General features: G+C 39.9%; 1 protein-coding gene across 2 annotated transcripts; it reads left to right on the forward strand.

Annotated features, from left to right (window-relative positions):
- Positions 1-4,225: 4,225 nt before the first annotated feature.
- On the forward strand, positions 4,226-15,913 carry LOC135476522 (dynein axonemal heavy chain 10-like). Of its 2 annotated transcripts, none has more exons than XM_064756567.1 (6): positions 4,226-4,417; positions 5,606-5,886; positions 10,295-10,392; positions 11,746-11,933; positions 12,948-13,084; positions 15,594-15,913. In XM_064756567.1, exons 2-6 carry the CDS (start codon positions 5,779-5,781, stop codon positions 15,714-15,716), a joined length of 654 nt encoding a protein of 217 aa, XP_064612637.1. In that variant the 5' UTR covers positions 4,226-4,417; positions 5,606-5,778; the 3' UTR covers positions 15,717-15,913. The 2 variants fall into 2 exon arrangements, with proteins under 2 accessions (XP_064612637.1, XP_064612638.1); XM_064756568.1 differs by lacking the exon at positions 4,226-4,417 and adding an exon at positions 4,754-4,958.
- Positions 15,914-17,112: the final 1,199 nt, after the last annotated feature.

Genomic DNA, 17,112 nt, shown 5'->3' on the forward strand with positions numbered 1-17,112 from the left:
ATTACATGGGTGAAGACCACTTTTAACTACATACCGGTAACTTAAGAAATGGTTACCTAATTTAGAGATATACTGTTGGAAGGCTGCATCGTTTGATTCGTGTACTCAACCATATGCCAATTAAAGTGAATCCTTATGAAGCTCAAAAACGGTATTTTGACGTTTAATTTATTGATACAGGCCTATTTGATTGATGTCTTACTCAAGAATATTTCTTATATAAATACAACGGAGTCCTGCATTGTGATGGGAGCAAACCGGGCATGGCCTGCATGCGGGAATCCTACGACCATCCGTAAGTTTTTTGACTTTTGAGTACCCGAAGGAAACTGACTCAAGCGTTGGTTTGGTTGAAGTACTCGATCATACTAATCAAACTAATAACTGTCGCTAACTAAAGCCCTTATTATAAGTGGATATGCAGTTAAGTACACACCCAAAATGACACATAAGAAATATACTGATCCTTCATTACATCATATTTGGTGTGTATTTTAGCTCAGCTGTATAAACATGTTTAATTTATACTCACCCTTGCTAACTAAAGTGAACTGGGGGTGGGGGGTGGGGGGTTGTTTGGAAATCTAGCGTGCACTCTTTATAGCAGCGTCGATCGACTCGTCCATGCTTGAGGACAATATAGCCTATGTTTGTGGATGCTGTATGCATGTACACGCATGTCTGGGGTTTAACGTCGTACTTAGCAATTTTTCAATCATATGACGACGGGGAATCATTAGGTTTGTGTACATACACTGTGTCTTCTCAATTTTCGTACACTCACAAAATAATCTGTTAATTTTAATGGAATTTATTTATTTATTTGGTGTTTTAAGCCGTACTCAAGAATATTTCACTTATATAAAGGCGGCCAGCATTATGGTGAGAGGAAACCGGGCAGAGCCCGGGAGAAACCCACCATTTTAATGGAAAGTCTGTTGTCTGTGTGATGCTAAAATGTATTCTGTTTTTATTACACAAAATTCTGTCATATTCAACATAACATCCTGCTAATCTATAATTAATATAGAATCGTTGTGTTGAATTAATAGAAAATGTGTGTTATATTTTTAAAAAAATAATCTGCTGCAATAGCATTCAAAATACATCCTAGCATCACCCAGGTAACAGACTTTCTGTTAAACAAAGTGCTGCCGCCACTGATGTATCATGCAGAAGACACCAGACATGACACCCCACCCAGTCACATTATACCGACACCAGGCCAACCAGTCCTGTTTCCTGGCTCAAACCAACCAAGTGACTCGGCAATAAGTAGCATTTAGACAGTATTGGTATGACCCGACCCGGGTTGATCTCGAATTCGAGTGAGTGAGTGAGTGCTTGGGGTTTAACGTCGTACTCAACAATTTTTCAGTCATATGACGACGAATCTCGAATTCGAGGTGGAAGCTCTAACCAGTGGGCCACCGAAACGGTATGGTGCACGTTACATGTATGTGTCTATAGCATGGCATTTTGCTGTGAAGCTTTTGTGTTTACCTCGGCATTCAAACCTGTCTGTATGCTTATATATAATACGATAAAAGTGATTTATTACCTGGTCCTACTTGTACCAAGTGTTAACTTCTGGCTTGTATGAAGAGACCATAACGTTTAACTCTCACAAGTTTCCGTGTTTATACATCTTCTAAATTAGACCAAAGACTGCGCGTATCACAAAGAAGAAATAAGACATTGAGGTTGCAGACTATTAGAAGGTCGTGAGTTCGATCCTGGTCGCAGCCGATTTGTTCCCCTATTCGCACATCAGCAGTGATGATTAACTATAAGCATATATTTACATCGGATTAATCTTCATTAAGTACATTCACGTGGCCAGTCTGGCGAGTTATTATCACATGCATATAGCCATAAATTCAGGGAAACAAATTAAATTAAACTTATAAACAGTGAAAACAGCTTTCTTCGCGGTGAAACTTTAATTTTCACCCCAGCGGAAATCTTTTAGACTGCATTCATTCAGAGATAAAGTTTAAACTACGTACTGTGAAAACTATTTACACCGGAGATAAAAACTTTGCATCCTGTGTAGAAAACAGTTGCAATAACTGAATGTGTCGAAAACCTATATATACGCTGCGGAGAAAGCCTTTACACCGTGTATAGAAACCTTTACGCCGCGGAGAAAAATTTTTTACCGACGTGGAATGTTGCTCGAAATACATACAGCTAATTTTGTCTAATCATTTTCTGGGTGTGTAATTCACATTTGTATTTATATACATCGTTATTTGTTCTTAATAGGATACTTACATTTTGAAACTAAAATCTAAAGTGGATCCTTAATTGTAGATTACGAGTTAAAATGAATAAGAAAATTCGAATGGCACTAAAAGGGCAACCGTACTTATACATGCATAGAAATGTCTTGTGCATTGCCCAATTCTTTTAAGAACTCAGTCTGTGCTTCATTCGTGATCGACTTTGTGCCAAGGATTTTCGGGTCAAATCATGCAATTAGGGGATTTCGCTAAGTCCTTCTGTTTGGGTGACCGTCTACATTGGGGGAAATTCACCACATTACGTGTCCTTTTAATTATATTAGGTATATGACATTTCAAGCCGATAAACGTATATACAGAGAGGTGTTCATTTAATTTTTAGGCCACAAGTTTATAAAGGCTTTGCTTTAAACTGTTGTAAAAAGAGAAAAAAATGAACGATAGTAGAAAAAAAGCATATAGCGTCCATTTCAATGAATAAGTATTTATAGTTTTTGCATAAGGATGTGGACAATACAATGTTGGCAGGGTCACGCAATTCAGATTTGTATTTATTGACCATATGGCGTTTATACTCTGAGAATCTGCCCCGTCACTTTGTCGGTTAGTTCCATTCCACACAATACGTTAATAAAGTACATCAAAGGAAATGAACCGATGCTCAGGCTACACAGGTCGTGAACCTTCACGGCTGATCCTTATACGTGTATATCCAAGGAAAACAACATGACCATGTCTTAGATGCATGGAACAGTAAGCTACGTATAAATTCATGGTTATATACGTGCATATGCTTATATCAATACGATGCAGTCGCTGTGATTTCAAGTCCAGCTCATGCTGGATGGTCGTGTGTTTCCTCCGGGTTCTACCCAGTTTCCTCCCACCATACTGCTTCCTACCATTGTATAAGTGAAATATTGCGTGTAACACTAATCAAATAAATAAATAAATAAATAAATAAATAAATATACCATGCATGCACCCACTAACTGTTATACGAAGTACCGTCCCACATACAAGCACTGTTATATCAAGTACCGTTCCACATGCACCCACTGTAAAGAAGCACAGTTCCATGGAGAGCATGACTTATAATAATAAAGTTCTTATTGGTATTTCTTACCGTTTGACTTACCAAATAAACTTAATATTTATTTACACGCATGCATGTAGCATAACATATAACGTACTTGTAGGTCAAGGCAGTTGGATAACTTCATGGGTGGGGAGTTGCCCATTGAAAATAGTCCATGTGTGTTTTGTCATGCAGATCATTTACTCAGTATAACTTCACCTTGATTACGGAAGATGGATTTATGACAACTGAACTCTTTCATATGTACTGTGTACATATAGCGCTGTGTGATATCAGCCCTCTTTTCAACACCGAAGCACGTTTATATATATATATATATAGATACACGCCGGGTTGATGTGTCGTTACAGGCACAGCGTGTACACGCGTACTTGTCAAAAGTCGAGAGCAATAAAGTCGATATCCACTCAGTACCCTGACCTTCGATTTCGGGGTTTATGTGAATATCTGCCCTTTTGAATGAATCCGAACGTGTCTGTCCCACTTTGACAAGAATGTACGCTTTATTAACTCTGCACACGGAAAAGAATTCGATTTCTGTCGGTCTTTGTTGGTACTTCTACATGTCGGAATCGGCTTCCCCATTTGGGACCACCCATGCTTGGAATACGTTGTCACGCCACCGGATATTTACATTTCAACGTACACAGGCCGTACAAGATACATTCCGCAGGGTAGAAGCGAATACGAACAGACCGCATATCTATTTATCCGATATGGGTTCCTATTATAGGCCTACACGTCACGTGTAAAAGTAGATACAGCCTTCTCTGCATATATATATATATATATATATATATATATATATATATATATATAATCGTTTGTGTCTTTTATGACTTCCATTGTAAGCGTAAATACGCGCAATTCACAGCTGAGTGAATTCCAACACTGTACAGGCTCACGTCCAGTCGATATAATTACGTTATTGGCTATCGTATCTCAAGACGGTGCAAGACGCATAGGGATTATAATAACTACTTGCAAACTGATCGACTTTACCACGGGTTCCATCATAGCGACCGCACCAGTGCTTGTTTTCCAGCCTTCGACACAGATGGAAAATAACAAGGTAAGTGTTAAGCTAATAAACTAGTCATGCAAAGATTTTGGTAACATAACTGTGTATACTGTTTAATTCCATCCATGCAGGATTTTTTTCAGCATACGATTTTAAGTAGGCCTATAAGCCTATATAGGCCTACATGTACAGAACAGTTTTATATGTAGGCCTACAGCGCTGAAACTAGACTAAAATTGTTCTTGTTGAGATTTAGAGCTAGTGCACGTTGTCAGTATAACGGTACCGGCAGCTCATCATTTATTTCAATGGTTATTGGTATCTTTACAAACCATACTCACTGTTAGGCTACAGGCTCCTGTGGGGTCACTTCCTACACTGTGAACGGTTTCTTGGTCACTGCTCGGCGCACTGGTGCGGCACAACACGATAATTGGTCCCACAGTGATCAGTTAATTCAATACCTGCGTCTACCATCATAGGAAAAAGACCAAGGCTGACCAAAATAAAGCCTTTAAATAAACATCGTAGACACTGTTTTGTTGCATCCTCCAAGTTCTATTATAACTGAGACTAGCAAGCAAGCTGTGTGGTGAGTTGCTGTTGTTAAAACCCCCGTTTTTGGATTTTCCGCTTTTTGGTTCTTCTTTTTGAAATCACTGCTTGTCGTACTGTGCAAGTCAACACGTAACGCCAGTTTTCAAAGAGATCTAACCCAGACTTATAGGTGATTCCATAAATGACTTATTTTACAAAAAGACATTGTCTTCTCGTTCAACCATATACAAGCGTTCAAAATAAATTCCAGAATTATGGATAACTAGGCTATGAAATTCGTGATCCATTATAAAATATTTAATAAACTCGGGATGTAATTTTGATTTGTTCCTCGACAGAGGCTTGGATCAAATGAAAACTAAGCTATCAAAATAAATTTGATAACCCTATATAGGCTCGGCTACTCTCTAAAAACTACTGTGTTCTAGTGGTAGACCTAGGCCTACACAATGTTATTACAAAATTGCACATCTAACTTTTGTCTAGCATCAGTACACAAGTTGTGTAATTCATGTAACTCATCCACAGTGACTTATGTAGGCCTATATAGGCTATGTATGTACCGGTGATACACGTGTCATTGTGGATGAGAAAATTCGTACACAATCGCTTTTAGAGAGTAGGACCCCAGATCTGTTATAGTGAGTCCATCAATAATGGCCGTCAACATTTCCATTCCAGAGTTAGCCAACACACGTTCGAATATAAAATTCCTAGGAGGATATACCTTCAGCAGGATACACGTGTACCTTCAGCAGGATAGGTGTATACCCTCAGCAGGATATATACCACAAGCTGGACATACCGCTAACAGACAAGACCTCCAAACGCGACCGTTAAGAGCTCATCAGACCATGAACCAACAAAAACGTTTAGAAATTCTCCTGGAAGAAAACCAAGAAATGACGATTTTCAAAACGAGAGACTTTAAGAAAACCGAAGAAGAACTGAAAACGGATAAGGTGATGTATAAGGCGTTGTTCAGAGTATCTGTGACCAAATATTTGTTTGTTTATTTATTTCATTGTTGTTCAAGGCCATATTCAAGAGCTTTGCACTTGTGCAATGACAGTATTATGGATGCTGGAAATGTTAACTCTCGAATCTGACTGATCTGGTTAAACGAGAAAACGCGTTTTCGTCAATGACAGGAAGATGTTGGCCTAGATTTAAAACGTTCATTTATATTTTTATTGGATTGTTGTTTAACTTAAAAAAGTTAACTGATACAATGGCGATGAATTTTATTGGCTGGGGAAACCTGAGTGCCTGGGGGAAACCACCGATCTTTGGCAAGTTACTCACGAACTTTGCCACGTGTGACGTACAGATATACACAGCATATTGTCGGAAGACGTGGTTTTTAACAAACTTTTAGACAGCGCGAGCCTGGCTGAACGCTTATTGTATCCAAGGCCACTCAAGCAACGAGAGCGGCGGAATCTACAATTTTCCTGTGTAAGACCGGTTTTGAACCCGTGCCTCTTGTGTCCTTTAGCTATTTACGTGCCAGGGAGAATTTGATCCGACAGGAAATGCAAAGTATATAGCGTACTGTAGCGCCTAGTTCTAAAATTTCAGACCTTGCAAATTTAATTTAGTAAAATGAACGACAAAGACTAGATAAAAATCATTATTCCCTAATCAAAGAGATTAAAAATGTATTCTAGAAAAAAAATGTCCAGAAAACACAGATGAATGATAAGGAAACAAAGTTAATGCAGCTGCATGGCTTTCTGATTTGTAAGTTTTACTTTTGTGTGTTTGTGTATTTAGAATGCTCAAATGGCTCCACGAGGGCGGCCGATCGCTAATTGTCACCAGCTACACAGTTTGGAGCCATGCACCTTCCCACTGAGCCTTCTTCCTCTTTCAGTAAATACAAAAAGCAGATATTTAAGACTGTAGCGTAAAGATAAGCAGGAAGCAAGCAAAAATGCTTGAATATGGTAGCAAGGTTGAAAAATAGGGTCATCACGTGAGGGCGGATCGGTGCGGGCCGTTTATTTCCTTCAATGTGCATGCTAAAAACGGCTTTGTGCACATTCACATAATTTGTGTATCAGCAGTGCACAAATCGTATAATTTTTAACGTTTAAAGCACCCACATTATAACCTCTTCGGTGGCCTAATGGCTAGAGCGTCCGACCGGAAGTTGGGAGATCCCGGGATCACACCCGAATCGGATCATACGAAAGACTAAAATTGGTACTTGTTGCCGTCTCGCTGCGCAGTCAGCACTGAGGGGTTAGAGAAAGGACACGTGACTAGTTGGCCTGGTGTCAGTATAATGTGACCGGGTGTTGTGTCATGTCTGGTGTCTTCGGCATACTTCAGTAGCGGCTGCACTTTGGCGGCATGGACTCGCCCTGTCACAAGAGGACACATCTAATGACTCCTCGTCGTCATATGATTGAAAAGTGTTGAGAACGACGTGAAGCCTCAAACATACATACACAATCGCTGAGTTCAGTGGAATCGGCTGAGAAGATGGCGGAGGCCAAATTCTTGTACATCTAAAAAGTGTCCTGGGTAGTCAAGTAGCTTGATGGCATAGTTGTACACCAGCAGTGATTCCGGTTGGATATCATATACACTGCAGTCAATCCGGGGCGATTCTACATTCCGGTATAAGCACCAGCGTGAACGAACATTGCCCATAGAAATGCCACTTGACAATGCAAAGTATGTAGCAGCAAGCGAGAAAAGTTCGTACTTAATTTGTGTAAGTTCTCCATGGGGCAAACTGATGTTGTCCGAATCTATGACTTTTCCCGCTTTACTCGGTCCAAAAAAAATACATATCTCAAAACGACGAACTTGTAATATTAGCTACCGTTTTCAACTCACAATGGTCTAAAGCTCTACATTCATGTTGTACGATACATTTTTCGATGTATCTGTACTTATAAAACACTTAAGTAATTCACAATCACTGCAAAACACTTAGGTCATTTAGAATCACTGCAGAGTCTGTGTTTTATTGGATGTAAGAGGGCACAGTCACTGCAGAGTCTGTGTTTTATTGGAAGTAAGAGGACACAGTCAGTGCAGAGTCTGTGTTTTATTGGACGTAAAAGGACACAGTCAGTGCAGAGTCTGTGTTTTATTGGACGTAAAAGGATACAGTCAGTGCAGAGTCTGTGTTTTATTGGACGTAAAAGGACACAGTCAGTGCAGAGTCTGTGTTTTATTGGACGTAAAAGGACACAGTCAGTGCAGAGTCTGTGTTTTATTGGACGTAAAAGGACACAGTCAGTGCAGAGTCTGTGTTTTATTGGAAATAAGAGGGGACAGTCACTGCAGAGCCTGTGTTTTAATAGAAGTAAAACGAGACAGTCAGTGCAGAGTCTGTATTTTATTAGAAGTAAAAGGGCACAGTCACTGCAGTCTGTATTTTATCAGAAGTAAGAGGATACAGTCACTGCAAAGCCTGTGTTTTATTAGAAGTAAAAGGGCACAGTCACAGCAGTCTGTGTTTTATTGGAAGTAAGAGAACACAATCAGTGTCGAGTCTTGTGTTTTATTGAAAGATAAGAGGGCACAATTACTGCAGAGTCTGTGTTTTATTAGAAGTAAGAGGGCACAGTCACTGCAGAGTCTGTGTTTTATTGGAAGTAAGAGGGCACAGTCACTGCAGAGTCTGTGTTTTATTGGAAGTAAGAGAGCACAATCAGTGTCGAGTCACAATTACTGCAGAGCTACAGCAGAAGGCGATGTCTTTTTACTGGAAGAAAGACCTCTTATGAAAACCATCGAATTTCTCACATTGTCAGAGGACATTAGCTTGGCGAATTGTGCCTGAACAAAAGACGGGAAAAGCCTCCTCGTTAAAAGCAGAAGAATATTGATTCTTGAGAAGATTATCGGGCCCGAACTACTTCCGGATTACTGCCGGTATACTTGTGCACGCGTACTCGCGTATACAGGATTTACTGAGCGATTGACCTGATAGACGATATAACATATTTGGATATGACGATCAGGTTAGAAGAAAGAAACAACACGAAAGGGAGCGGTCAAATGGAATCATAAGAATTTGAGGCTTGTGGACATAGTACCAAAGGATAATTATCGAATAGTACCAAAGGATAATAATCGAATACCACATTATTTTTACTATTAAAGACTCAGTGGATGGTGAGTCTCACATCTGTGTTATCACCATTATTCATTATCTATAAGAAATATATTGCATACTGGTCGATGTAAATAACGCGTTACTGAAAAACTCGACTTTTGTGTATCTGTCTTTCTGGTTGAAGTGTGGTTATGGATATATAACAGACAAGACACACCTATAAAACAAGATTAGGTGAAAAATTAATTTACAGATATGCGTAAAATATTTCCACATATGCATTTACAAAAATTTCCACTTATATATATATAAAAGAATGAGCATTTCCGGTCGAAGCTGTGTATAGTCTTTTGTTCAGTCCTGCCTTTGCGATGGCGTTTGGTATAAGTGAAATATTCCTGAGTAATACACACGCCATGCATATCAATTATTGCTTGACGTATCGGTACATAGAGTGCCCTAGTTCAAACCACCGGTCGCAGAAGACTACATTAATCACAAATCAGGTTATTTATTTGATTCATATTTTTACGCCGTAATCAAGAATATTTCACTTCTACGACGTTGGCAAATCAATAAATAAATTCGGTAAAAGCATATGATAATATTACCCCAAAACAAACTGGTATTCTGGCGATATTCTGATTATGTCCACAGCCATCAATTCAGAATCAACGCGGGCCTATAGGGGATTAGTGTCACAGCCCTTGAGCAATTAGATCACATGTTCGAATCCAGCTCCCGTTGGCTAGGCCTTATTTTTTATAGATCACTTATTTAATCTCCCTGCAATGCTTCCTATACTCCTTACAGCGTTTTCGCCGCTCTCTACTCTCACTTTACATCACTAACACCACCAGCAAATTTTGTACAGATATCTTGAATAACGCTGCGGTAAGTAAACACAACGTGATTTCGAGCCATCACCTGAAACAATTTTATTGATGAATATTAATTAAATAGTTTCGCGTAAGGACACCAGCGGTGAGGCTAAGCCTAAACAACCTTACGTGCGTCGCATAGGCTCTAAAGGACAAGCTTGTCTACTGGTGTCAGTGATGTGAAGCGAGCGTATTGATTGGTACATGCGCTGCAAAGAGCATGCCTGCCTCCACATACATGTATACCGACTTATCGCCTGTCCTTGGACCTGATGGCTATTATATTATTGAAAACTCTTGAGGAGCGTTATACATCCCTGAGTGACATAAATTAGTAAATAAACAACCACTAAAACTCATGTTTGAATGTAAATCATGTGTATTATGTATATGTGTATGTGCTTTCAGGAAACGTACGAGGCAGCGTTAACGGAGGTTCAGCCATGGCGAGCATCTGTTGAAGAGATTTTAGGAAAGATGGTGAAGTCAGACTTAACAGAGCTGAGGTAACTCATTTTTCAGATTGCACACCATGCACATACATAGAAAATACCTTGCTTTTTCCTATCTCTTCTATTTTTTCTTTCGTGCGTTCCTCCTTTCTTCATTCTTTTCTTCAACCCCATTTCCCTTTCTAGGACAGTTCCCTGTGTACAGTTTCTAGGACAGTTCCCTAGTTTGTTTCTCCTGTCCGACTGTTTTCATCCCCGTTCTTCCACGTTGGCCCTTTCGTCCTTCGATATATGGCGCTTCCGTTCTGCTTCCGCTTCGCCTTTGTCTGCTCTTTCCTTCCTTTCCTTTCTCCATGCATATATCCCGCCTTTTTGTTTCTTCCACGTCGATTTTTCTTTCCTTCTGTTCATCACCCCCCCCCCCCCCCCCATGTGTTTCTTCTCAGCTTCTCTTTGTCCTTTCTGTCCATCTGTGACTTTCCTTCTTCCTTGACGACATCGGCCTTTCTCTTCCCTCTTGCATTTCTGTCTTTCTGTTCTTTGATTCTTTCTTCCTCACTATGTCTATTTCTTTCTCTCCTTCCTTAATTGTTTTCCTGCCCTTCTTTTCCTTTCCTTCTTTCCTCGGTGTATCGCGGCTTCCTTAATCTTCCTCCTTCCGTTCATGTCTTTCTGTTACTTTCCTTCTTCCCGGGACGTAACTCTTTCTTTCACAGGTGGATTCACGCCAGTTGTCTTGACTCTCTTTCTTTCACCAGTGGACTTGCGTGAGTGGTTTCCATATTTTCTTTCATGATTGGACATCTTTGTACATCCGCACCTACTTTCACAGGTCACCTGTGAAATACGGCCTTTTGACGGTTTACCTCAGTTTGGGTTTTATTATAACTGTTCAAGTAGATGCGTAAATTGGAGCCAATTGTTGCGTGACGTAAAAATATAAAAGTTTACTGTACATGTATTATGACATCATACCGCTGAGTTCAGATTGGAACGTCTTGAAACATCTTTCTTTTCAACGTCATGACGTCTGGGTGTAAAATATGAAAATGTAAAAACAAAGCGATATCAATAAACTGTGCGAATTAACACTTCTATCCGCCCGCAACGAACAGCGGGTAGAATATAAAATCAGTGCTGATAAGTAGTCCGTAGTGACTCCTCGTCATCTATATGACTGAAAAATTGTTAAGCACGACGTTAAACCCCAAGCACACATGCACACATACACATCCATGTACGTATATGTACACACACACACACACACACACACACACACACACACACACATATATATATATATATATATATATATATATATATATATATATATATATATATATATATGATTGCCCATCACCAGTCAATCCTCCAATCAGTCCGCCCCCTGCGTTTGATTATTCACAGATCCATGATGCATCCGCCGCAGCACGTGAAGACTGTGTGTCAATGTCTGCCGGTACTACAGGGGTTACATGTTGATATTGAAAACTGGAAGGCCGTGCACGCCACATTCTCTGACACCGGGTTCTTTAGGAGTCTAAAGGCTCTAGACTTGGACAGTATCACGCATAAACAAACAGCAGTCATTAAAGGTGGGTGTACATATGCATCCAGGTATACTTTTACGCATTCACCATGCACGTGTGGCGTCAGCAGATCTGTCTATATATACATCAAGTTGTATATTTAAAATTTAAAGAAAGAAAACAATATAAAATGTCATCGTAGCCATCATCATCAGACATTGGAAAATGTATTTATTTCCTTTAATCTTTCAAAAACTTTCATCAGAAAATATATTCCATTATGGTATTTCAGTTCTAAAGTAAGGGCAGTTTTTCCCTTTTACACTGAAAACTCAAGTATTACTCAAGTATTTACGACATGCATGTTATGATTATTAAAAATTAAGCTCTTTTATTGGTCCGATATGAGCCTAATAAATTGCTATTAAAATCACGCAATTTTTCTTCTCTTTTTACCTAATTCTGCTTAAGTCTGGTCTTAAGCGGTGTGCATGTTGCCACTATTAAACCATTTATATGAACAGTGGGAATAATACCCTAACTAAAACCAACAAGAGGCAAGAGGCCAAATTTCAGATGTTACGTGTGGCCATTGGCCAACAATATCATACTTTCATCAGCTGCTCCTAGTCTGCTTACAGTGGAATGGTGTTTTATATTTTAAATCTGAATAACTGAAGATGAATGACATGTCAAACTAGCTAGAATCTTTGATGATAGCAAGACAGAAACTGCAGAATATTGCTAATATTATTATAAAAGTAGAGTTCAGGGCCCGGTTGTTCAAAAATGTTTTGGTTAATACCGGTATTAAATCATATTATATATTTACGGTTTTAACAAAACCCAGCAACCAATACAGTTGTGTAGAGACTAAATGGCACAGCAGGTCATTTGTTCATGTGTAATATACTTGTAATATATTTGTGAACAAAAAGTACAAATTGAAGACTTAAAATTTAAAATTGAAGGCTTAAATTTAAATCTTTAAAAAGATTTGAAAAACCGAGCCCAGAGGTTTATTTTTAGTTGAGGTACTTTAGTTTATTTTAAATGAGGTTAGCTTTACACTTCTACCAGATTTGCTGAAGAACATAACAGAAGAAGAAATGTTAAAAGTTAGTAGTTCCGGTGTGGGAATTCTGAAGTTTTTGGAGGCGGTTCTGGACTACTGTGAGGCTTCCAGAAAAGCTCACCTGAGCAAAAAGAAAGAAAAGGTACGCCGGTGTGTATACTGAGTGTACAATCAGTGAGGATGACGGAATGGATGAATGAATGGGTAGTAAATGGATGAATGGATAAATGGCTTGGTGGAAAGAATGGATATGGTGGTGGGTATGTCAATAGATGAATGAATGAATGGGTAGTAAATGGGTGAATGAATTAATGGCTTGGTGGAAGGAATGGGTGTGGTAGTGGGTATGTCAGTTGATGAATGAATGAATGGGTAGTAAATGGGTGAATGGATAAATGGCTGTTTGGAAAAAATGGATATGGTGGTGGGTATGTCAATTGATGAATGAATGAATGGGTAGCAAATGGGTGAATGGATAAATGGCTTGGTGAAAGGAATGGGTGTGGTGGAGGGTATGTCAATTGATGAATGAATGAATGAATGGGTAGTAAATGGGTAAATGGATAAATGGCTTGGTGGAAGGAATGGGTGTGGTGGTAGGTATGTCAACTGCTGAATGAATGAGTGGGTAGTAAATGGGTGAATGGATTAATGGCTTGGTGGAAGGAATGGGTGTGGTGGTAGGTATGTCAGTTGATGAATGAATGATTTATTTATTTATTTGATTGGTGGTTTACGCCGTACCCAAGAATATTTCCCTTATACGACGACGGCCAGCATTATGGTGGGAGGAAAACGGGCATACCTGGGGGGGAACACATGACCATTTGCAGGTTGCTGACAAACCTTCCCACGTACGGCTGGAGAGGAAGCCAGCATGAGCTGGACTTGAACTCACAGCGACTGCATTGGTGAGAGACTCCTGGGTCATTACGCTGCGCTAGCGCGCTAAGCAACTGAGCCACGGAGGCCCCTGATGAATGAATGAATGGGTAGTAAATGGGTGAATGGATAAATGGCTTGGTGGAAGGAATGGGTGTGGTGGTAGGTATGTCCATTGATGAATGAATGAATGGGTAGCAAATGGGTGAATGGATAAATGGCTTGGTGAAAGGAATGGGTGTGGTGGTAGGTATGTCAATTGATGAATGAATGAATGTCTAGTAAATGGGTGAATGGATAAATGGCTTGGTGAAAGGAATGGGTGTGGTGGTAGGTATGTCAATTGATGAATGAATGAATGGGTAGTAAATGGGTGAATGGATAAATGGCTTGGTGGAAGGAATGGGTGTGGTGGTAGGTATGTCAACTGATGAATGAATGAATGAATGGGTAGTAAATGGGTGAATGGATAAATGGCTTGATGGAAGGAATGGGTGTGGTGGTGGGTATGTCAGTTGATGAATGAATTAATGGATAGTAAATGGGCAAATGGATAAATGGCTTGGTGGAAGGAATGGATATGGTGGTGGGTATGTCAATTGTTGAATGAATGAATAATTGAATGAATGAATGAATGAATGAATGAATGAATGAATGGGTAGTAAATGGATGAATGGATAAATGGCTTGGTGGAAGGAAAGAATGTGGTGGTGGGTATGTCAATAGATGAATACATGAAGGAATGGGTAGTAAATGGATGAATGGATAGAGGGTTTGTGGAAGGAATGGATACGGTCGTTAGTATGTCAGTTGAGGAATGAATGAATTAATGGATGGTAAATTAGTGAATATATGTATGGGTGGACTGATGGGTGGATGTGTTGGTGTATGATGAACAAGTGGATGCATGGATGGACTGATGGGTGGGTGTGTTGGTTTATGATGGATAAGTGGATGCATAAATGGACTGATGGGTGGGTGTGTTGGTTTATGATGGACAAGTGGATGCATAAATGGACTGATGGGTGGGTGTGTTGGTTTGTGATGAACAAGTGGATGCATGGATGGACTGATGGATGGGTGTGTTGGCTTATGATGGACAAGTGGATGCATGGATGGACTGATGGATGGGTGTGTTGGCTTATGATGGACAAGTGGATGAATGGACGGACTGATGGGTGGGTGTTTTGGCTTATGATGGACAAGTGGATGCGCTGATGGATTGATGGGTGGGTGTGTTGGCTTATGATGGACAAGTGGATGCATGGATGGACAGATGGATGGGTGTGTTGGTGTATGATGGACAAGTGGATGCATGGATGGACTGATGGGTGGGTGTGTTGGTTTATGATGGACAAGTGGATGCATGGATGGACAGATGGATGGGTGTGTTGGTGTATGATGGACAAGTGGATGCATGGATGGACTGATGGGTGGGTGTGTTGGTTTATGATGAACAAGTGGATGCATGGATGGACTGATAAATAGATTGATGGGTGGGTGTGTTGGCATATGATGGACAAGTGGATGGGTGGATGGACTGATGGATGGGGGTGTTGGTATATGATGGACAAGAGGATGCGCTGATGGACTGATGGGTGGGTGTGTTGGCTTATGATGGACAAGTGGATGGATTGATGGATTGATGGTGTGGTTGTTTTTGATGAATGGTGCATGGGTGGATGTTTGAATGAACATGGGGTGGATTGATGACTGTTGAATGGATTCATGGATATATTTTTGAAGTAATATTTTTTGTGTCGCTACAGCTTATCAAAACCCAAGAAATGCACAAAGTGAAAAAACGGGAATTGGAGAAGATGGGAGAAGAGAAAGTTGCTTTGGAAACAGAACTGCGACAGTTGATGGGAAGACCAGAGGCCAGCGAATAACAGACGACAACTCCTTTTCTTTTTTTCTAATTTTTAAAAATTATTATTTTTCCCCCTTTTTTAGCATTTTTACAACTTTCATTTCACAGCTATTTTTTAAAAAGAATGACATCCCTTTCCGTTTGATTTAAGACCGTAATTTTAAAACGCTTTCTCTTTTCTCTTTGATACAACATTTATCTCATAATGGCAATAAATTCACCTACAGTTTTTACAAAAAATTGCAAATGTTTTATTAAAAAAAATTTTATTATTGTTTTGTCATTTTTTAGCCTCTCTGTTACCATGGCAACATAAACCTTGATGCTCGATAGGGATCCGTTTCAAATTGTAGAAAAAAACAGCACAGATCATGAACACATTGACGGGCTAGCAAACGTGCTATACTCCCTTCCCTTGCATGCCACGACATTCAGCGCTGACTTCCTGTTCTAAAGGATTTGGGTGGTGTACAACACTATGCTCAAGAATATTTACTGTATATGATAACTGCCAGTTTTATGGGTGAAGAAGACCGCAATACCCGTGATAAACCATGAGCTTTGGGAAGATGCTGAGGAACTTTTGTGTGTATGCATACTTGGGGTTTAACGTCGTACTTAACAATTTTTCAGTTATATGACAACAAGGAGTCATTATGTGTGTACATATACTGTGTCTTCTTGTGGCAGAGCGAGTCCATGCCCGCAAAGTGCTGCCGTCCGTGAAGTATCATGCCGAAAACACCAAGTCATGACATCCTGCCCAATCATAATATACTGACACCGGGCCAACCAGTCTTGTTTCCTCTTAGCTCTCAGTGCTGAGCGCCAAGCGAGGCAGCAACAAGTGCCATTTTATAGTCTTTGGAATGACCCAACCCGGGATGGATTTCGGGTCTCCCGACTTCCACGAGGACTTTCTAACCAATAGGGAGAAAACTTTTGATGTACAGATATGCACACCATATTAGTGAAAGGCAAGCGGCATTTCACAAACATTATAGACTGCGCAAACGCCCACACGAGCGTAGTCAACCATTTATAGTCACCTAAAGGACCCGTGCATACAAAGAGAAATGGAGAAACCTACTAACAAAATTCCTGTCCTAGGCTGGGTTTGAACCCGCACCTTGTGTGATGATCCACTGCAACTACGAAGGAAAGGATCTGTCTCTATATTTAGATAAATGTCCATCGATTTTCACGACAACCGATCACCCAACTGACTTTACCCAGGTGAGATAGGCCTTGAGTAAGATTTTTGGCCTGAATAATGAAAATTGTAGCTTTTAGGTAAGAATTTTTTTCTGGAAAAGTAATCAGAATGTGCTTAACCTTCAAATACGATAGTTTCATTGTCCTGTAGTATTTCAACCTTTAGAAATCGGCAAAAATCGACATTTCGGCCATTTATA

The sequence above is a fragment of the Liolophura sinensis genome, chromosome 10, assembly GCF_032854445.1.
Source record: "Liolophura sinensis isolate JHLJ2023 chromosome 10, CUHK_Ljap_v2, whole genome shotgun sequence".
In the NCBI taxonomy this organism is placed as follows: domain Eukaryota; kingdom Metazoa; phylum Mollusca; class Polyplacophora; order Chitonida; family Chitonidae; genus Liolophura; species Liolophura sinensis.